The sequence below is a fragment of the Mytilus galloprovincialis genome, chromosome 13, assembly GCF_965363235.1.
Source record: "Mytilus galloprovincialis chromosome 13, xbMytGall1.hap1.1, whole genome shotgun sequence".
NCBI classification, from domain to species: domain Eukaryota; kingdom Metazoa; phylum Mollusca; class Bivalvia; order Mytilida; family Mytilidae; genus Mytilus; species Mytilus galloprovincialis.
In genome coordinates, this window is record NC_134850.1 from 29701529 (window position 1) to 29725611 (window position 24083).

General features: G+C 31.6%; 1 protein-coding gene across 1 annotated transcript; it reads right to left on the reverse strand.

The window, feature by feature from the left end:
- Positions 1-5710: 5710 nt before the first annotated feature.
- LOC143056960 (fumarate hydratase class I, aerobic-like) lies at positions 5711-24055 on the reverse strand. The gene is made up of 13 exons (XM_076230171.1): positions 23964-24055; positions 23075-23239; positions 22602-22729; positions 18608-18746; positions 17834-17934; positions 14928-15134; positions 13489-13615; positions 11006-11196; positions 9838-9948; positions 9112-9318; positions 7911-8030; positions 7112-7229; positions 5711-6184 (listed from the first exon to the last, which is right to left on the reverse strand). Exons 2-13 carry the CDS (start codon positions 23232-23234, stop codon positions 6084-6086), a joined length of 1710 nt encoding a protein of 569 aa, XP_076086286.1. The 5' UTR covers positions 23235-23239; positions 23964-24055; the 3' UTR covers positions 5711-6083.
- Between the last annotated feature and the right edge of the window lie 28 nt (positions 24056-24083).

Genomic DNA, 24083 nt, shown 5'->3' on the forward strand with positions numbered 1-24083 from the left:
CTCAATTTTATTGATGTTATATGTTTGTGTTATTCATGATCAAAACATAAAACTCTGGATGAATGTAATGGAGTAACGAAAAAAACGATGCACTTCTTTTGTTCGTCCTTTTCTTTACATTTGGACATCCACACTAGAGGTTCATCCTTTTATAGCTTCTAACAGCGACTCTCTTTTTTATCTAATAATTGTTTTGTTTTGTTTCTAACAATTATTAGACACAAAAGAGAGTCGCTGTTAGAAGCTAAGAAGGGTGAACCTCTAGTGTGGATGTGCAAATGTAAAGAAAAGGACGAACAAAGAAGTACACCGGGTTAAAAATTATTTCCAACAGAAAAAAGGAATACTAAATAACAACAAATGATCCAGTTTCTAACAGCTATTCAACCTAATTCATAGAAATATGAACTTCTTTTTATTGAGCTTGAATTTATTATTTATGTTCAGTTTCTTTGTAAACGATATAGTTTTCCCTCAAAACACAAACAATGAGTAAAAATCGACATTCAAGGGCAATGACTCCTGTCAGAAATGGTTTTTATTGATTGTTGGTTTTTTAATTTTTAGTTGCAAATGTTTCGTGCATGTTCAGGACGAAATATCAGAAATGGACAATCAATTACTGCTGTAAAGATGCATAGTCATGTGTTGACTTATTTTTACATCATGTTTGTTGATTACTATTGTACTTGATCTTATATACTACATGTCAAAATCGGAAAAAAGGAAGGTTATGAATAGTTTTTTCAGGACAATAATTTCTATAAGGGGTTGGACTGACAATTCTACTAAATGTTTGATTTTGTCATTTATTATGCGTAATGTGATCACTATATTTTGTATGTGCGTACCTTGCAAGGCCGTCATGCCCGTCTTCACTTGACCACGACCTCATTTCATTGATCAGTAAAGAAGTTTTCATGGTTCAGTCTATATCTTAGATATTAATATAAGCAATTGATCTACTATATTTGGTGTATGGAATTATTGTAAGGTGTCCAGCTGGAAGGTGTTATTTGACCTAATTTTCATGGTTCAGTGGTTATAGTTAAGTTTTATATTTTGGTCTGTTTTCTAATACTGTATGCAATGTCTACTATATTTGGTGTATGGAATGGTTTTAATGTAGACATGTCCATCTGGCAGGTGTTAACTGGCCTTGACCTCATTTAAACTGTTCATTGTTTAAGATTAAGATTTGTGTTTTGGTCTGTTGTTCTAAAACTGTATACAATAGACCAACTATATTTGGTGTTAAAAAATATTTTACGACGAACATGTCAGTCGGCATATTTTATGTGGCCTTAACCTCCAATTTACGGTTCATTGACTAAATGTTTAATTTTTTGATCTGTTTTTTTCTCATACTAATTGCAAAAGGTCAACTACATTTAGTGTATGAAATGATTGTAAAGTGTATATGTTTGCCTGGCATTTATCATCTGATTCTTTTTTTGTGATTCATTGGTATTTTGAGTTTTTTCTGGTTAAGTTTGTTTCTAAGATACTATATACAATAGGTCAACTATATTCAAAGCATGTAATGATTTTTATGTGTACATGATTGTCTGGCAGGGTTCATTTGACCTTGACCTCATTTTCATGGTCCATTGAGGAATGTTAATGCAAGTATTCCTGGTTTTGTTAATTCTTAGATGTGCATTAGGTCAACTATATTTAGAGTATATTTGGTGTATGGAATGAATGTAAGGCGTACAAGTATCTCCCGTTTGGTTTATATGACCTTGACCTCATATTCTTGGATCATGTTAAGGTTATGTTATAGTTGTAGTTAAGCTTCATATTTGGCAGTCAACATAAAATCAATAATCAGTAAAAAAGGCGAGACATTTCAGCGCAAGCACTCTTGTTTATTTTTTTGAAACAGAAGTGACATTTTTTTTATTGGATTTTGAATGTCTACATGGTACCTATAATTGCATATAAACTAAATGGTGTTTTTTTTTCTCATTGTTGAAGGTTGTTACATGACCTACAATTGCATATAGCAAGTCTTTAAAATTTAGCTTTAAAATTAGAAAGTTTTTGGTCAAGGTAGTTTTTGATGAAGCTGAAGTCCAATCAATTTGAAACTTAGTACACATGTTCCTTATGATATGATCTATTTAATTTTAAAGCTAAATTAGACTTTGGACCCCAATTTCACGGTCCATTGAACACAGAAAATGAAAGTGAAAGTTTTAGGTTAAAGTTTTTGGTCAATGTAGTTTTTGATGGAGCTGAAGTCCAATCAACTTGAAACTTAGTACACATGTTCCTTATAATATGCCCCTCTACTATCGTAGGTGGGGCATAAAAATGCAAGTCACTGAAGCACGACTTTGAAGGAAGATACTAAAATCTGATTGAACTTAAAATTCATAATTGCTATGAAGCAGCACATCATATATCAACTCATAATTTAAATTCAGAGCCATTTTGGGTACAGTTTATGCTGTATTTGTGTCACTTTTTGATTAAATTTCTTGTATACTTATGTGTAAGTATCTACTGGTGTTAGCATTTTACAGTTGTGCCAGGCCTAGGGCTTTAAAAGATAGTAAGATTAACTCCAAAAATTAAGGTGACAACTTTTGCACTCAGCGGAATTGCAAACTTGTCCCAGAGACTGTTTTATACTAGATGTTCAGTAAGCATGTTCAATGATGTCCACACAAAAATCAGGAACAGATGAAAGCACAAAATTGGTCATTATTTTATGGTTTTACACTAGTCATTTTTTGGGACCCTTTATAATTTGTTTGGTGTAAGCCATGGCTTCGTGTTGAAGACCGTACTTTGACCTACATGTATAATGGTTTACTTTTACAAATTATGACCTGGATGAAGAGTTGTCTCATTGGCACTCATACCATATCTTCTGATATCTATAAACAATGGAATATATAGCAGACTTGAAAGCCTGATATATATATGTGAACTACAAACAAACACGACTCACAGAGATATTATGCTTCAAAAGAAGCTGTCTAGGTATAATTATAATACATTTACACTAGACATCAATATACACATCAATTTGATTGACAAAAAAAATATTGAGGGTCCTTTCAAATAAGAGGATTGCAAGTTTGAATTTTACTGCATGCAAGCCAATGGATAAGTCTATGTGCACACGTCTAATTAACCCCACTTCAAAATGTCAGATTGGAATTATTTTGTTTCAAGCTGTATCATTGATATGTTCATGTGATGAATTACTTTGTATATTTTAAATGCATTTACAAACTATATGTGTTTGATATAAAAAAGAAGATGTGGTATGATTGCCAATGAGACAACTGTCCACAAGAGACCAAAATGACACAGACATTAACAACTATAGGTCACCGTACGGTCTTGAACAATGAGCAAAGCCCATACCGCATAATCAGCAATAAAAGGCCCCGATATGACAATGTAAAACAATTCAAACAAGAAAACTAACGGCCTTATTTATAAAAACTAGAGGCTCTAAAGAGCCTGTGTCGCTCACCTTGGTCTATGTGAATATTAAACAAAGGAAGAAGATGGATTCATGAAAAAATTGTGTTTTGGTGATGATGATGTGTTTGTACATCTTACTTTACTGAACATTCTTACTGCTTACAATTATCTCTACCTATAATGAACTTGGCCCAGTAGTTTCAGTAAAAAATGTTAGTAAAAATTTACAAATTTTATGAAAATTGTTAAAAATTGACTATAAAGGACAATAACTCCTAAGGGGGTCAATTGACCATTTTGGTCATGTTGACTTATTTTTAGGTCTTATACAGTTTATCTCTATCTAAAATAATATTCAAGATAACAGAAAATGGCAAAATTTCCTTAAAATTACCAATTCAGGGGCAACAACCCAACAACAGGTTGTCTGATTCATCTGAAAATTTCAGGGCTGATAGATCTTGACCTGATAAACAATTTTACCCCACGTCCGATTTGCTCTAAATGCTTTGGTTTTTGAGTTATAAACCAAAAACTGCATTTTACCCCTATGTTCTATTTTTAGCCATGGTGGCCATCTTGGTTTGTTGGACGTGTCACCGGACACATTTTTTAAACAAGATACCCCAAAGATGATTGTGGCCAAGTTTGGATTAATTTGGACCAGTAGTTTCAGAGGAGAAGATTTTTGTAAAAGATTACTAAGATTTACGAAAAATGGTTAAAAATTTACTATAAAGGGCAATTACTCCTAAAGGGGTCATCTGACAATTTCGGTAATGTTGACTTATTTGTAAATCTTACTTTGCTGAACATTTTTGCTGTTTACAGTTTATCCCTATCTATAATAATATTCAAGATAATAACCAAAAACAGCAAACTTTCTTTAAAATTACCAATTCAGGGGCAGCAACCCAATAACGGGTTGTCCGATTCATCTGAAAATTTCAGGGCACATAGGTCTTGACCTGATAAACAATTTTACCATGTCAGATTTGCTCTAAATGCTTTGGTTTTTGAGTTATAAGCCAAAAACTGCATTTTAGCGCTATGTTCTATTTTTAGCCATGGCGGCCAACTTGGTTGGTTGGCCGGGTCACCGGACACATTTTTTAAACTAGATACCCCAATGATGATTGTGGCCAAGTTTGGAAAATTTGGCCCAGTAGTTTCAGAGGAGAAGATTTTTGTAAAAGTTAACGACGACAGACGACAGACGACGCAGGACGACCCCACACGCCGGACGCCAAGTGATGAGAAAAGCTCACTTGGCCCTTTGGGCCAGGTGAGCTAAAAAATGAACGAAAAACAAATATTTAACACATAAACAAACAACAACCACTGAATTACAGGCTCCTGACTTGGGACAGGCACATACATAAATAATGTGGCAGGGTTAAACATGTTGTTTGACATTGCTTTGACATCTTTTATTCAGTGTATGTAGAATTGTTATTACAAGTTCAATACCCTATCATTCACTTTATAAACACCAATTTTACATTATTATCAAAATTATCTCCCCTTATGTTGTATGACAAATTATCTCCCTTTGCAGATCTGAATTTAATTTGCTTCTTTCACAATTTTAAATAGTTAATTCCTTCATGTAATTTTTCATTGAACTCCGTGATTTTAAGTGCCATCTTTTAAAAGAAAAGTACCATTCTATGATAATTGAAATAAATACTTGTAAAAGAAAATTCGAAGGTTCTTCCCATTACAATGTCAGATCAACATAATAAATAACATTTGGTATGATTTCCAATAATACAACTATTCGCCTTAGACTAAATGCTGTTGATGTTTGCAACTATAGCCATATGTCACCATAAAACCTTCAATATTGAGCAAAATTCATATCCTATAGTAACCAATAAAAGTCAGAACATAAGATATAGTGTAAGATAAGATGTAAAACAAGAAAACTAGAAAACTAACAGCCTGATGTGTGCACAAAACAATTAATAAATTATAAATATGATAAGACAGCAATCAATGACTTGGGTATGCACATATCAAATGTGGCAGGGTTATGTTTGGAAGAGCTCAACCCTCCTCTCACTTAGGACAGTGCCGGAACACGGGGGCACAACAAAATCACAGTTTAGCATGAAGGGCATCTTTTTTCAGTGTGCAACTTCAACTCTTTGTTAAATCAATCCAAAATTCTTTCAATTGTTTTAAAATGAGACTGTGGTATTCATTGAATGATATCTATTTGCATTATTATAAAGGTAAAAACGGCAAAATAACTCAAACAAAGCATGTATAAATATATTTAACAAATAAAAATCTAACATTTTGTTTATCACATTTAAGAAATACATACATTAAGTAAGCATAGAATTCAATATGCTATAAATATATTAAAAGCTTTAAATTCGGTGAAATGGTTACAAGATTCACATGGAAAAACAGGCAGAATGGCACTCTTGTCATTTTCTTACTTTTATTATAGAATTTACAAAGCAAGTTTCCAAAGGCATATAAACAGTACATGTTGATATTTTCTTTGTCAAAATCTCATCAGATCTTTTTGTCAAAAATTTAAGACAAACTATTCTAATCTAATTGCCCCTTTATATTACTTCTCCTATTCAGTAAAAATATCTATTAAAATCTTCAATCATTTTTTATTCCACCTGCCACTCTTTAAAGAAGTCATTTCCTTTATTATCTACCACAATGAATGCTGGGAAATTCTCAACCTCTACTTTCCATATTGCTTCCATACCTATAACAAAAAAAAATATTTAGTATGAAATAGTTATTATTATTTTACCTTACATATATTACAAACAATCATGTTACATGCAATAATTCAGTTAATTTTCAATTCTAATTGCAAGGAAGGACGAATAACCTTTAAAGTTTACACAAGCAATGATTACCCTATTAAACACCGGCAAATAACCTTTTCAGCTTCTTGATTTGTACATGAGTTATCACCCATGAAAATTACATCACAGACGTAAATAAACAGAAAGGAAACGTTAACATTACAAGAAACCTGTTGAGAGACAGGAAACGTCTTGGACAAGCAACTCTTATAAATGGGCCTTTTCAGGGCAATCAAGATTTTACAAAAAAAATCTACCTTTGTTGTACATACAAGACATTCTAAGACCCAAATGTTTTTTCGAACGTCAACTTGTGTTTGTTATTTAAGTAATGTTAGTGCTTTTTCAATGATTCAAGAGGCCCTTCAACTGTTATTTCAGAGTTCTATTGTGAATTGTGGTCCCTTAGAAGTGATGAATATCCAAAAATGTCAACCCTTAAAAACTATTTCACTTCTGGTTGCACTCTCAGTGAAATAACCTTCTTGTGTTGACAATTTTGGATAATCACCTTTTCTATCTACGGGCCATAATTGTATATTAATCAATTGCGTCTTCTGTCAGGGCTTTAACAAATCAAATGTTTTTCTTAGATGCAAATCTTATTGTGGTTTAAAAAACTTTTGTCCTGTAAATAAACTTATCAAAATTGACATATTACAGGTCGAAATATTTTTTTAATAAAAAAAATATAATCATAATTTCTTTTCATACATTATTAACTAACTAAATTCTAATATAAAGCGTACTTGTATACAGTTTTTATATCAAACTTGATATTAAAATCCTTAAATATATGCAATCTGCTGGTGTAAACTTACCTAATTCTGGATATTCTAAAACTTCAACTTTTTTTATACAGTTTTGTGCTAGTATAGCAGCTGGACCTCCAATGGATCCAAGATAAAATCCACCATATGTTTTACAAGCCTTGGTTACCTGAAAAAAAAAAAAATTGTCAGTTACCCTGGATAAATTTACATCAAAGTTTCTAAATTTCCTGGACAGTACTGGTGATCCATTATTATTCAATTTTTAACATTTCTAATGGTTTTGTATGCAATACTTTTTCAAAACCATGCAGACTTTGGCAAAAACATGAAACCCAATATCCATGAAAAAAATATTTTTTGGCATTACAATATATTGGTACCCCCAATAATAAAATTAATCCACAGTATTCTCCCAGTACAGCATCACTGAATTTTAAATTGCACAATTGCTAAAATTATAGAACACCTTTAAAATACATTCCATTATAAAATATTTTCAGGTGGAACTGTGGTACAAAATTATCGTAGCGAAAAAATAATGAGCCATAAATTCATGTTTTTTTTTATATATAATTACCATGATTCCTTTGTGATATTAATTGTACATTTTCTCAACAGTAACTAAGGGGTGATAAATGTGGCCGTTTATAGCTGACTATGTGGTATGGGCTTTGCTCATTGTTGAAGGCCGTACAGTGATCTATAGTTGTTTTAAAATTGCTGTGTCATTTTGGTCTCTTGTAGAGAGTTTTCTCATTAGCAATTATACCACATCTTCTTTTTTTATAAGGACTATCATACATACCTGTTTACTTCTGTTTCCTTTGGCTAACATGATCATACATACCTGTTTACTTCTGTTTCCTTTGGCTAACATGATCATACTACCTCCATTCTTTTGGAATTGTTCCACATAGGAATCCATTCTACCAGCAGTTGTTGGACCAAATGACCCACTGGCAAAGCCCTAAATAAAATCCATCATATCGTTAATTACATTAGGTAGCATAGCATTTCAATATAGTATGAATAGGTTTCCTATTTCTTAACCATTTCTTTTGACAGTAAATAAATGATTTCTAAGGTTTTGTGTTATTTCTCAGGGGGACCACTTTCTACGTCCAAGGTGATAGGATTTGCCGCTGGAATGAGAAATGGTCATCATGTTCATACATACAACAATAACATAAGTGCAAAATGCAAAATCATCATTTTATTTAATTTGATTAAAATCAATAATATTCACATGAGTTGCCAATATGTTTATCCACCTTAACAAATCTAATATCAAAGAATCTAAAAAAAATTGAATGGGCTTTTTTCTTCTTTGAAACAATTTCTTGCAAATAGACAAATGTCATTATATAAAATTAAAAAACATAATTCCCAACCACTTATACCAACAACAAAAATGCATTAAGTTGAATTTCCCTCTATCCAAAGAGAAAATACTGATGTTAAAGAATTTAAGTGAATTAAATTGACTTCCACATCTACTTTTAATTTGAAAAGTTTTGTTCCAATTTACTGCGACAAATTTCTGATGTATCGATTGTTGATGCAGTTCATTATTGTTTCTTGTTTCATGTTTTTTAAATAGATAAGATTGTTGGTTTTCCTGTTTGATTGGTTTACACCTGTAATTTTTTGGGGTCCTTTGTAGCTTGCTATTTGTTGTGATTTAAGGCTCTGTGTTGGTGACCGTACTTTGAGCTATGATGGTTAATTTTACAAATTGTGAGTTGGATGGAGAGTTGTCTCATTGGCACTTATACCACATATTTGTATACCTACTGTAATTTCAGAATTATTCATATTGCCTGCATTTATCATTGCGATTTAATCATTTTAGACAAAAATGGGATTTTATTTTTGGCAATATCTGAATGATATGAGAAAAATCCTGTTTCATTCATATAAAAAAAAAATTCAAATTTAAAACGCCAGTTTGAATATTTCGATTATAACCCTGTCACATTTTTTGCAATAATAAAAACATCCCAATAATTTCTGAATTTACAGTAATTTTAATTTATTTAGTGACTAACCTCTGGTGTTTTAGCTGGACCAGCGTAATATATTGGATGATTTTTAACATATTCAGGTAATCCTTCCCCGTTGTCAATCCTCTCTTGTAATTTAGCATGAGCAATGTCTCTAGCAACAACCAATGTCCCATTCAAACTAACACGAGTTCTGATTGGATAATTACTTAAAACCTTTAGAACTTCTGCCATTGGCTGATTCAAATTAACCTGAAAAAGTGAAATGTAAACAATAATCTGAAAATTTTATTTGTTCAGAACATTTATTATTTTTACTTAACAACCAAAAGTGAAATGTAAACAATAATCTGAAAATTTTATTTGTTCAGAACATTTATTATTTTTACTTAACAACCAAATATTCATGTAAACAATGAATGCAGAATACTATGTACTAATGTGAAAAAATATTTTGTAAATATAAAGCTATATTAGCTTTGTGTACAATTCAGAATTCTTAAAATAATTAATTTCACATACTGTAGAATCACAATATTCAGGAAATTTGAAATTCCCTACCAACTAAATGAATATAAAAAATATTTTGCAGCCATCTTGTATCTGCACTTATGTATACATAAAGAAACATTTCTTTTCTAATTGTTCAACAGCTAATAAATGAATAATGACGCTCAAGATTATCATCGCCATATGTATGAGTTTTATGTCTACTTTTTTATATTCGTGTATAATTTGCTGCTATACAATATTCCATTAGTTCACACTTACTTGAACAACTTCTGAACTAAGGTCTTTACTTTCTACTTCTGGTAAATATTTAGATACATTTGTTTCTAACTGTTCTAAAAACACTCCATCTTCTGTGATTTTACCTAATGCCTATAAAAATGTAAAATAAAAGGACTATATAGAATCATGTCAATAGAAGTACCATTAAAAATAGTCTTCCTTGATATTTTTCTTGATATTTGTTTAAATCATTCTTACACATTTTGATTACTAAGCTGAGTGGTTAATTTGTTGTTCAGGCTCTTGACAAATTTCATTTTGTAGTTTTTGAAGAATCTACAGACCATTCTAATGCAACAACATTTGTAACGTTCATTTTGATTGGATAACGTCACTTTTTTACATGGCATCAATTGACAATTGATGTTATGGGACGTACGCGCAAGCGCAGACGGCATATGACAGATTTTTATTACATGTTTTAACGTTGTTTTCTGTCAGTTTCATTAGAATGGAGATGTATTATAAGCTCCGACGGCATCAATTGGGGATTTGATGGTCGCAAATACCCGTTTACTGTCTCCGCTAACGCGTCACCATTAAATTTAATTTGCGACCATCAAATCCCCAATTGATGCCATCGGAGCTTAAAATACAATACAGTTATCTCCTAATTTTATTGTGTACTTTTTTTTACAACATTTAAATAAAAGTACACAACAACATAAAAGAAAACTTCATGAGGTACAAATTATAAATGAAATGATTTCAAATCACACAAAATTCCTTCCGCTGAACTTTGGTGATCACCAACTCAATGGCTAGCCATGTCAAAACCCACACTTAATAAGGTTGATACAATTAACCAGAAAACTTTTACTAATTTTTAACAGATAGCCATGCTCTGTGATATTGAGAGTAATAAAACCTTCTTTATCAATTCATTTTTCATCAATTCTTATATACTTGATCAGATTATTTTTCATTCTAATACAATGTGCATGAGTCAAATAATCTTTTGCTGTTCATAATGCCCATTTTATGGCCTTTAACAATGCCTTTTACTGAACAGTGAAATTTACAGATATGGTAAATATTGTGGTGACATGTATTGTGCAAACATAAAGAAAATAAGACAAACACAAAATTTCTTGATATACAGTTCTTAAAAAAATAAAACACTATGTCTTATACAAAACCAACCTACCTGTCGATCTGCAGAACACGAAACACCTATCCCTACAGGACAAGAGGCACCATGTCTTGGAAGTCGGATGACCCTTACATCATGGCAAAAATATTTCCCACCAAACTGAGCACCTATTCCAGCTCTTTGTGTCAGTTTGTGGATTTCTTCTTCTAATTTTCTATCTCTGAATCCTCTTCCATGTTCATTTCCTAGGTAATATACACATACAAAATCAATTGAAGTAATAATTATAAATATATTTTTGGGAATATGTGAATTTTTTAAAGTATTTTTATGTTTTTTCTTGTTTTCAGTGTCAAACCAGATGCTCCGTAGGGTGCAGCTTTATATGACCGCAGAGTTAAACCCTGTACAGTTGGGGCAAGTATGGACACAACATTCAAGCTTGATACAGCTCTGAATTTGGATTGTGATTAAATAGTTGACACAACATAGGTTTCTAACACAGAATAAATGTGGTCTAAGAACTTAAACTTAAAAACTTAAAAATTTTAAATTGGACATTTACCTATTATGGTCCAATATCCAAAATCTAAATACATGGTTAGATTTAGCATATCAAAGAACCCCAAGGATTCAATTTTTGTTGATATCAAACAAAGTTTAATTTTGGACCACGATTTGGACCAACTTGAAAACTGGCCCCATAAGCATAAATCTTAATACATGTTTAGATTCAGCATATCAAAGAACCTCAAGCATTCAATTTTTGTTGAAATCAAACAAAGTTTAATTTTGGACCAACTTGAAAACTGGGCCCATTATCAAAAATCTAATTACATGTTTAGATTCAACATAGCGAAGAACCCCAAGAATTCAATTTTTGTTGAAATCAAACAAAGTTAATTTTGGACCCTGCTTTGGACCAAGTTGAAAACTGGGACCATCATCAAAAATCTAAGTACATGTTTAGATTCAGCAAATCAAAGAATTCAATTTTTGTTAAAATCAAACTAAGTTTAATTTTGGACCCTTTGCAGTGATATTGTTTGCCTCAAATAACAGCCGAAATTCGGCCTTTTCCCCTAGAGAAAATTCCCAATTACTAAATAAAATGGCTTAAAATTCCTCCCAAAAAGTTTGAAATTTTCCCCAAACAGTGATGGCATTGGTAGAAACGTTTGTAAATATCGTATTCATGTTATTATTTTGATATTAGAAAGCTCTTTTGAGATCCGGTTTTCTGATAAGAATCATCATTGTGTTTGAAACACATGTAGTTTTAATTTCAATGCATTAAGTACCATCATTGCTTCTGTTTCTTTCCCCTCTCCGAAAAGTACCTTTCAGGTTGAAAATGTCTGACAACCAAAATATACATGAAAAAAACAGTGCAAAAAAGACAGCAAAGGTCAGCAAAAAATTGGAGATGTGTTTAGAAAAATATATAAAAATTTCCCAATTTCAATTAAAAATATGCATTTTTCCCAATAAAAAACGGTAGAGGTAGTTTTGAAAAAAGACAACAATATCACTGCTTTGGACTTTAATGTAAACCAATTTGAAAACGGGACTAAATATTAAGAATCTACATACACAGTTAGATTCGGCATATCAAAGAACCCAATTATTATTAATTTTTGATGAAATCAAACAAAGTTTAATTTTGGACCCTAATTCCTTAACTGTTGGGACTAAAACTCCCAAAATCAATCCCAACCTTCCTTTTGTGTGCATAAACCTTGTGTTTAAGTTATGGTGCAACAACCAAGAAAAATGCTTATTTGGGCCCCTTTTTGACCCCTAATTCCTTAACTGTTGGGACCAAAACTCCAAAAATCAATCCCAACCTTCCTTTTGTGGTCATAAACCTTGTGTTTAAATTTCATAGATTTCTATTTACCTAAACTAAAGTTATAGTGCGAAAAGTGATGTGTCTTCGGACGACGATGACATCGACGACTACACCAACGTCATACCAATATACGACCGCAAATTTTTTTGCGGTCATATAAAAACTACCTTATTTGGTACATGTATATTGGTAGATATTTAGCAAAGACAATTTTGACATACTGTTGATTCATCTATTTTTGTGGGTATCAATTTTCTTGCATTGAGGAAAAACTAGTGTTTTTGTGTATATATGATTTCATACAAAGCCTATAGAAAATATGTTAGTTGTTGAACGTTTGAATTTGTAGTTCACCTGTACAGTGAAACCCACAAGAATTGATATTCAATGAATAATATGGAATACACAGTACACTATTTTTGATACAACCAAGAAAATAGGCAACTTCACAGTTAGTTATTCTATATTGAATATATAGGGGCAGATTTTTTGGGATAGAGGTGAAAACAGTATGAAAATACGGGAAATCCTATGCATGTTTTAAGCAATTGTTTTGTAATTTTTAAACCATTTTTACCACTATTATGACAATCCGCCGCCTATTCAACATGACTGGATTAATCCTGAAGGGGTCTATTATCAAAACATTTAGCAGAAGCAATTTTCACATACAATTTCTACAAACCTTCACAGGGTAAATTATCTAAATATTTAGCCGAGGCAAGTTTGACTGTCTTCAGATTAAATTCTGCTGATGTTCCTCCAATAACAACAGCCAAATGGTATGGTGGGCAAGCAGCAGTACCAAGGGTCTGAAAACAGGAAGTTTAGAGCAATCAAAATTTATAGGATATAGTAAATGATAAGGCAGTGAAGCTCCAGTTTAAAGGGTCTGAAAATTGGGAGTTTCTAACAACCACAAATTGTAAGGTAAAGTTCAGATGATGTTTCCTGAAGAAGAAAAAAATCTATAGTCAACCTAGAAACAACCACAAATTGTTAGGTAAAGTTCAGATGATGTTTCCTGAAGAAGAAAAAAATCTATAGTCAACCTAGAAACAACCACAAATTGTAAGGTAAAGTTCAGATGATGTTTCCTGAAGAAGAAAAAAATCTATAGTCAACCTATCAATAATATTTAAATGAAATGCTTGTAATTTAGTGGTTGTCATTGGTTCATGCTTGTCATATTTGTTTATATAAACTGTTTTGTAATAAATTAGGCTGTAAGTTTTTCTCAATTCAATTGTTTCATTATTTTCATGAATTGACCTTTCATAGCTGACTATACAGTATGGGTCTTTCTAATTGTTAAAAGATGTTCAGTTGCCTATAATTGATAACATCTACTCCATTTGAACTTTGGTGGATTTCTGTCTCATTGGCAGTCATACCACATCTCCTTATTTTTATGTAGTGACTAACCGCCAATCTTTTAGCAGCCCCAGCATATGTAGAATTAGCATTTTTTATAATTATTTTTTGCAAGGGAATAAGGCCAATGACCTCCTATTTTTATTTGATATTTAAGAAGTTTTATGAAAAGCGATTATAAATATCAATAACTTTTATCTTAATCTATCATTTAATGTTCCCTACAAAAAAAAGGTTTTCCCTTTATTGCCAAGTAGTTCTGTTGAAAATTTGGTTAAAAATGATTTTTAATGACCACTGTTTTGTAGAATTTGTTTCTCCCCTCAGGACAGGTATATTGTCCTATTTTACAGTAAAGAGGTCTTCACCCTGTAATTAATTCTATCATCTTTGCTTTCTCATCCTGACTTATGGAACAAAAACTTTTAGAAATAAAGGCTATTAAGGAGGTAGACCCAGGTTAAGGGAAATAACTCTTAAAATCATCAGTACGTTTGTGTGAGCGTTTTTCATAAATATATTCTAACCTTCTTGGATACATAGATTATTTCCAATCTGTTTCAGGTAAATGCTTAAAATTCATTGACGAAACTTGACTTTTACAAGCGCATAACTGATTTAAAGAGTTATCTCCCTGAACCAAGGTCTACCCCCTTAAAACAAGTGTTTGGGAGAAAAAAACTTTAAAGAAATGGTATGCTGGTATTTTAAACAGTAATGAGGCATCATTCTCTAAATAAAATCTATCACCTTTGCTTTCTCATCCACAAATTTCAGAAGTTTCTCTGGATTCAGTAAAGCTTTAGTCTGTTGATACAGAAATGTTTTATTGGCAGACCCGCCTCCTTTTGCTATAAACAGGAAGTCATACTGACTAGAATCTGTCGAATAGATTTCAATCTGTGCAGGGAGATTTGTCTTTGTGTTAACTTCTGTGTACATATCCAAGGGCGCAACCTGAAAAATAAATTGCAAGTTCAAAAGTATGTTATGGGCATGACAGTTATACATACACTAATAGGCTTAATCCATATACCCGACGGCTATTTGCAAATCTGTGCCGCTTGACCTAATAAACCATTGCTTCTTAAACTTTAAATGTCATACAACAATACTTTTCCATTGTGGCATCAGTTATTTTTTATTATGACGTCCAAATTTTATGGGAACCTTTATGATGTCCAGTAATTGTGGACAAGTAGCTATAGGCAATATGGTGTATGACATAATGGATTCTCCAGACCTACACTATGAATAGAAAGAAAGGCTAAAAGTACTCAAAGATATGTTCCACAATTAGGACTATTTTGTTTTTACAAAAGATAATAATATTTGAAATGTGAAAAAAATATTGGTGTGAAACCCAATGACTAGACAGACAAATAATAATGTCACATTTTAAACCTGTTTGTGATTGCTTAACCACCACCTTACACCACCTCAGTAAACCTGACACAGTGGCGTAACAGCACAGCATTTAAACCTATAGTAAATGTCAGTTGTTTAGGTCTTGGCCAATCAGAATTCTAGAGGCACGACGCACAAAAACATTAAGAAACATATACGTGCCACCATCAGTTTAATTTAGCAATATAGTATACTGTGAAAGTACTTTTATTCGTTTTATATTGAATATTGCTAAATCAGTGAATACTATAATTCTAGTCACAGGGCAAACGCACCATGAACGTCAACTGCAGGCCGGATTAAACCCTTTAATCTTTAAAAACCTAAACTGTACAACTTTTGATCTTATAATTCTCATAAAAAAATTATTTTTGATCGATGAAAGTCAGATTCCCCGTATTGGTATGCTATGATAGAGTGTTCATTTTATATCCTCATAATTCTCGTATGGGAAATAATAATTTCATGGTAGGCTTGCTTTTGATGAGAATTATTTTACCATTCAAGATAGGTTTATGTGTTTATAGAATTTGTTTATGTAACTGTTTACTTAAACAGATAGTAGCTACGATTTTCATTAAAATTATTTTTTTAATCTATATGCCAGATTTTGTATAAAAAGTTTAATAAGTATGATTGAAACAATTACTTGTTACTTTCCATTTAGCATGTGGAAGCTTTTTACCATTTTAACACCTTAATTTATTTCTTGTCTGTAGATAATAATCGATGTTAAGCCAACCCTTATTCATATGACCTAAGTTGATCTATGTCGACTTTAACTCGATGCGCAATTGCACATTGTGCCTCGAAGGGAAAATTGTCCAACAGGGGAATGTTATCACGAAAATGGCATGTGAATTTACAGTTTTTGCAAGTAAAGAAACAAAAAAGAGATGCAGACAAGTTATTGTAAATTAAAAATAAAAAACGGCTATGAAATCAGTCATTAAAATCATACAAAAAACCTGTGACGCAGGCAAAGTCAAACAGAAGAAGACGACGGTATGCTTATATTTTATGTTTACGTTTCGTTTCTTAATTATTCCAGATCACATGAAAATAAATCGCAACGTGTTCATTTTTGTCAAAACTATGTTTATAAATTTACAGGCAGTGATCTCCCACCTTAGAAGAAATTAGAAAATAACTTCCTACAATTTAGTATTATTCTTCCAGTGTATCCTTCATGGAGGCCCCGATCCAACACACAAACACGTATATACATTATCGGCATGGTTTGGTCATACAAATTTAATAACAAGTGTACAATATTGCCATTGTTGGAGAATCTTGCATTGGAATAATGTGAGGGTTTTTGTTATATTTTTTATTTAAATGGCGTCAAATATGTACGTTAATATGAAGTAATTATCAAATACGTAAGAAAACAAAAAGTACATGTTCATATCTATTTATATCTTAGTTAGCTCACTCGCTATGTTGGCAAAGTTCGGGAAGTAAATCCGATGCATAATTAATGAGATGAATAGGCACGCAACACGATATGAATTATCAATTATTAACACTTCTGCAGTTTATGAAAACATTCTAGCGATCTTATTGCTTATTTTTAGTACATATCTTTGATTTTTGCAGCTTTAAAAATGGTTCACAATTTTGTCAAAATCGTAGCTACTATCCCTTTAAGGTGACATGTTTATGGCGTAATCAAGACCTTAGATGGTCTTTTATCTGTTGATCAGTTTATCTTGGGTTGATAAGTGTGATCACTACGATTTACACGGGTCAATGTTTACTTTGCAATTTCCTTCATCCAGACAATTTGTAAACTTCGATTCTAATGGCTCAATTTTATGGATTTCTTTTTAGAAAACTTTAAATCCACGAATTTAAAAACCCACGAACACGTTAATGTTGCTCAAACCACGAAAATCGATACCCACGAATTAAAGTACTTTCACAGTATAACTGTGTATAAGAAAAAATAAATTCATGAATCAAATTTCTGCCCTTTAATTTAAAGAGCTTAAATTTAGCTTTTCATGTTAAATTCTACAAATCAAAGCTATGTAAACTACATAATGTGGAGTTGATATGTAATTATATAATTATATATTTTAAAAAGGTAGCTGAAGCTTGCCTGTGGGTGCAGGATTTTATCGCTGTGTTAAAGACCCATTGGTGGCCTTTGGCTGTTTTCTGCTTTTGGTTGGGCTGTTGTCTTTTTGACACATTCCCTGTTTCCATTTTCAATTTTACATTTACAAATATACTCAGTAAATTACCTGTGAATACCTCAGATTTTTCTGTGTATAAGTGTTATAAACACCTTTGGATAAAGCTGCAGCATCGTTGCCCTCTGTCCATACATACTGACCCTTCTTTCCTGAAAAATATCAAATTATTTTGAGATGTATGTGTCTACAGTCAATGGAAACGTTGATTTTTCATCGGTTTCAGTTTTCACATATTGAGGAAAATATGTATTTCTTTTGGATATTTGATGTTTTGGTTTTGCCTAAGTTTGCATACAAGTCTATAGAAAATGTGTACTTCATTTAGCATTTGAATTCATGTTTTACCTATACACATGCAATCAAGGCCTGATTTCTGACAGAAAAATTACTGTTTTTAAATATTATTTATCTGAATGTTTTTACTTTATTTTTTAATAATATCTCTGAGCTGCGTCCATACACCTTGAAAAATTGATATTAAAGTCTCCAAAAACTCAGTCAGTAAGTTATGCAGTTGAATCCAGTTTAAATTTGAAGGGCAATGGGGTCTGTACTACTGTAGAAAACTTTTCGGTTCATTCTTAAAAGATCCAATGTAAAACTTGAATTTACAAAGTAAAACAAGCATTTAACATGTTTAACACTATATTTACATAATGTGGATCCATTTATTTTCATGGATACCAATTTTTGTGGTTTGAGAAAAATGTGCATATTCAGGGATATTTAATTTCCTGGTTTTGGCAAAGACTGCATACATTCCTTTATAAAATTTGCAATTCGTTGAACATTTTAATTTGCAGTATTTATCATTTAACCTACCCATACAAATAGCAGTTCCTGTATCTTGACATCCTGGCAGAACCATGGCTGATGCTATATTGGCATTCTTCAGAAGTTCTAATGCTACAAACTTGTCGTTCTCTGAAGACTCTGGGTCCTTAAGGATATTTGACAGTTGCTGTAAGATAAAAAAGAATCAGGTTAATTCTACATTTAGTGGTATATTTTATAGGTGAGGAAATAGATAGAGGGCACAAAACACCTCTTTTCATCAGATCTTTTTGTTAAATATTCATAAAAACAGGTCCCTCCCTACACTCGGTGGTATTTTTACCTTGACAAAAAAAAACCGACAATCATGCACCCTTTTCTTGAATCCTTAATCTGTACCTGAATGATCCTTTGTGGCAGCCATACAATATCAGTATTATCCCCCCAGTATGGATAGAATATTATTAAATGAAATGGTTCATGCAAGATGTTTTCTATCAAACATAACTGACATAAGTTGCTGTGTGGCATACTCATGATACTGTATTGAATGTGCTGGCTGTGCCATGAACATTTTTGTTTAAACAATAACCAATTCTATGTCATACCTGTCAACTGACCCGTATTTTGCGGGTGTGACCCGAGATTTTCACAATTCTGAGGGATCACCCGGAACACCCGCCGGGTCACTGAATAACCCGGGAATTTCGAAAATGACCCGTTTTCACCTGGATTTCTAACCCTAGAGAATGATTTCATAAGTGATTTTTCTTTGAAATACCGGCAAATTCGTAATTATTCCATCAATAGAAGTTCAGCCAACTGTGTACTGTGTAGACTGTCAAATTAAGTAATCCATCAAGTGCATGGCTTCACTTGACAGCTTTGGTGTCAAACACACTGTTAATTAACACCAATTACCTTACGGCCTAGCCAAGATCAGATGTGCATTTCATATTGGGTCTATGTTATAGGCTTGTAAAGACAAGAAGATAAACTTTACATAAGTAATACATCTTTGAACTGAAGAAGAGAATGTAGGGTTTCACAATGAATATCAAATATTATGTATAGGTGTTACCGTTTTGAAAAAAAAACACTAAAATACACGCTGAAAATGGGCAAAATTACACGTTATGTTGTTTCATTTGAAATTTACCTGTTTTTATCAATTGATAGTTAATAAGTGAACTTAATTTGAACTACATTATTGGTTCACTGTTATAGACAATTTATTCTTCTTTCTTTTACTGGTTGTTGCAACAAAAAATCTTCAGTGGTTACAAAGTTATGATAAAAAGTTGAATACTATGCGCTTGTTATGAAATTTTGTACTTTTGTTTTTAGCTTGCTCAGTGTAGTGATAAAAGAGAAAAATAAATCAAATTTATGCTGTTATGTGTTTTGTTTTCTCTTCTAGTATATACATTATCAAAAACTACCTCATTTATCAAAATTGCAGTACCCTAGCTGGAGATATATGCCATCAAAGTTGGATATACAAATAAAGTGAAAAAATGTCTTGTCCGTAGACATGCTTTCCCTAGTAAACTGGAAGCATAATTACATTAATGTTGCATTGCTAAGTTCCTGTTCTTTTGTAGATATGAAAACACTACTAACATTTTTTTCTACCATCTATTAATAGAGGAAAAAATTCAAAAATATGTCAGAATGTCTTGTCCGTAGACACATGTCTTGTCCGTAGACATGACTTTTTATCAATATTGCTTGGCTTTATGGGTCTTAATTAGTCCTATGTGTTGTTTAAACTTAGAAATATCTTATTTTTAATAAATAAATGGTAATTTAAGTGTTCTCAATTTTTGTAAAATTACTTTACAGGAGTGGATTTTAAAAAGTGTCAGATTATTAGTCATAAAAAGCATACCTTATTTTACTTCAATATTGTTTATTCCAGTTGATGCATACCTTAAAAGATTAAACTAAATCAAATGAAGAAAAAGTATTTCTCTCTCTCTAACTTTATCTTTTGCATTTCAGTATTAACAGCAGATGAGGAAGTGTCTACGGACAAGACACTTGTACATAACAAGTATTAAATTCAATTATTTGTCTGCTATGGAACTTAAATCTTATTTATAGGTGATGAAAGTTATCTATTCAAATTAAAACTCAGTATTTTCAACATGAATATAGTCACAATTAATTCTAACAGTTTTTTTTTAACTGAAATTGTCTTGTCCGTAGACATTACCACAATATATTTGTATCCAATTTCCTTGATTTCAGCCTAATTTGATAGGTAAAATGTATGTTATTTTTTCAAGAGAACACATTCAACTATGTCAAAATTGAGTTTTAATAATAGTTTGATTGTTTTAAGCAGTCAGATATATGGATTTCAGTTAAAAGAATGTGTCTTCAGTTTGGCTTAATCAATAAATTATTGAGATATGTAAAGAATTATGGGTACATTTTTATATTTTCCAAAATTTAAAAAACACAGCTTAAAATTTAATTAGTATCTTTTAATCTTAACTTTAACAATCATCTTTGAAAGCATTTGATTGAATATCAATAAAATGTCTTGTCCGTAGACATTATCAAAATGTATTTGTTTCCATTGTTCTCGAAGTTAAGCATCATTTGATAGATAAACCTGATAAAATGTATGTTTTTTTTTTTTCAAGAGAACACTTTCAGCTATATCAAAATTAGGTTTTAATAATGCATTTCATTAAATATGAATACAATGTCTTGTCCGTAGACAAAACATATAAATTGTATTGCTAAGTTTGATTCTTTATTGTAAGAATATGCATCAAGTTATTTTAATGTTCTATACACCAAAAGAAAGGTTTTTTTTGGAAGTTTTGTTATTTATAGATAATTTTAGATACAGTTTTATCAGATAAGATTAATGATCAAAGAAAGCTACTGTTGTTTGAAATAACTGTGAGTTAAACATGTTCTTGTCATTTTTTTTTTCAATTAAAATGTTTGATATTCAATAATTCTAAACATATTTTGTTGTCTTTGTCATTGACTAAAAATTTGACACTGGTGACCATGTCTTGAAGCCAACCATTAAAGAAAATAATACAGTTTTTAAACACCATTTATTTAATAAAAATATTAAATATTTCTTCCAAAAACTGCATGTAATTATAGTGTTAGCCTAACGATAGCAATTTTTCATAATTTAAACCATTTTTGAACCAAAATATCAAGAGTTTTTCCCTGAGGTGATACTCATTTTTGACTTCATGTGAAACACAAAATGCACATCTGATCTTGGCTAGGCCGTTAGCTTTAGGTCGTAAATAAATTTCACTGTTGTCACGTTTTACAAAGATTTGTCAACTGAGTTACTTCCCCTTTTTTGTCACCATTCAAAATTGTTCCTTATATTTACGTTTTTTGGGGTAAAAAAGATCAAATCTACTACAAATAGAATTTAAATACATATTAAAATATAACTTTTCATTAAATTCATACCTTAATACAATTATAAAAAAAAGTTGAAAATTATTTTTTATCTATACTTCCTTTAACTGTTTAACTTTATTTTACTATACTCTAATTATGAAAGAGAGTTCAAATAGCTGATAAGCAAAGACTATATAGCCAGTCACAACTTTCTAAAATTAATAAAAAATAGCCAGTCACAACTTGAGGGTGAAATACTATACATATAGATCAATGTAGAAGTGTCAATAATAACATTAACCAAAAGAAGAGGAGAAAGTGTCACAAAGTTATCAAAAGCTTTTCAAAGTGCAATGAAATAATGATTAATAAAGTGAACATGTTCTGGAAACTAATATTTAAATTATAAAAAAAATGTCCCTTAATTACTGAAATTCAGCTTGAAAAAGTTTGTACGCGTTATGACCTGAGATTCCATTCTTCAATGCAGGTCATGACCTGCATTTTCATCGTCACAGGTTGACAGGTATGTCTATGTACATGTACATATCAAGACTATAGATTAGACCATGATGCATGTATATCACCAATAACTAGTTTGAAAAAAATTCAAAATTCAATTGATGTTCCATAATTTAATGAACATTACCTGCAAGTGTCCAGGTCTAAGAAGATGTGCAATATCTATCATTGCCTGTTCAGCCAGCAATGTTAAAGCTTGTGGTTCTACTTTCAGAACTTTCTTCCCCATAACATCAAAAGTTGACACATAGTCACCTGCAAAATACATATACACTGCCAATAACATCAAATGTTGACACATATTCACCTGTAAAATACATGATATACATGTACACATAACATAATATTTCTGACCAGTTTTAATTCCTTTTAGCCTTGCTCAATTTATCACTACATGTAGATCTAGTATTTAGGATCTTTTATCAGAATTTAAGTATCATGTGTATTGCATGTTTCAATTTTGCTAGGCAAATAAATAAATCAACTGTGTAACCCTTCAATGAGTGCCAAGGGAAATAACTCGAATTCAAATCATTTCTGACAGGAGAAATCCTCTTCAAGGAGGAATGGAATGATTACCTTCATTGTTACAGTACATACCAGTTAGTTTTTTCCATGGTGTGTCCAATGGTTTTTCTGATTCCAGTATATCCTGGAAATAAAACGGTTTGATGGCAGCTGCTGCTTGTGCACTTTGGTGTCTTGTACTGACTGAGTAGATCTTAGCACAGATTCTTCTTACACATTTAGATGACTGCATTATACCTAGAGACAGAAAACACAAAATATTGAAAGCTGTAAACAATTATACACCATTATCCAGAATTGATGAACTATAATATGATAATAATATATCAACATGAACATGCATGATGAAGGTGAAACAAACCCAATACACAAAGTAACACATTGTCTTGGCTTTCAACATTGATCTGTTTGTTTCTATTTTTCTAAATAAACATGAATAAAGTAAAAGAATATTTTGTCATAGCAAAAAAATAAAGAGCCTTTCAAGACGCCATAATTATACCAATTATAAAATTGATTTTTTTGAATTGTGGACAAAAGTGCTGTTTTAAAATTTCCAATTGAGAGTCTCCATGGGGGACCCCTCCCCCCCTTTTCTAAATAGTGACAGATGGAAACTCCACTATGCCTTGCATCCTTTGAAAGAGGGAATTCCTTATACAGATACAGATACATGGTAAGGCTGTTGCAAATGTTTTCCCAAATAGACTTGATAGAGCTTGATAAGGGATTCTGAACCGGCCAAATCAGACAGTCGCTCCAGACTCAGAACCCTAAAAGAAATTAGTGTATTGATAAAAATCAGAATCTGAGGAAATATCATGAGCCCCGACTTCAATCAAAATACGTTGAAAATGTATTTAGAACATAATCTAGATTGCTATAGATTGTAATGTTTTGCAGCCATTCATTAACTCTACAGAGGACCTGAAACCCAATGTTTTTCTAACGATCAAATAACCTTCTGAAACAGAATCCTGTTCCAATAAATGCGTCAAAGAGGTTCCGAAAATAAAAGTACTCTGTCTCGTAAAGACGCTTAGAAGTAATATTTCCACCGATTATCTAAACGCTCAGGTGA

Excerpts from the sequence above, each read along its gene's own strand:
- LOC143056960 (XM_076230171.1), bottom strand. The coding sequence starts at position 23,234 with ATGCAGTCATCTAAATGTGTAAGAAGAATCTGTGCTAAGATCTACTCA. Across the intron at positions 18,747-22,601 it reads TTAGACCTGGACACTTGCAG|CAACTGTCAAATATCCTTAA; the intron begins GTAATGTTCATT and ends TTTATCTTACAG. Across the intron at positions 11,197-13,488 it reads AGATAATTTACCCTGTGAAG|GAAATGAACATGGAAGAGGA; the intron begins GTTTGTAGAAAT and ends TATATTACCTAG.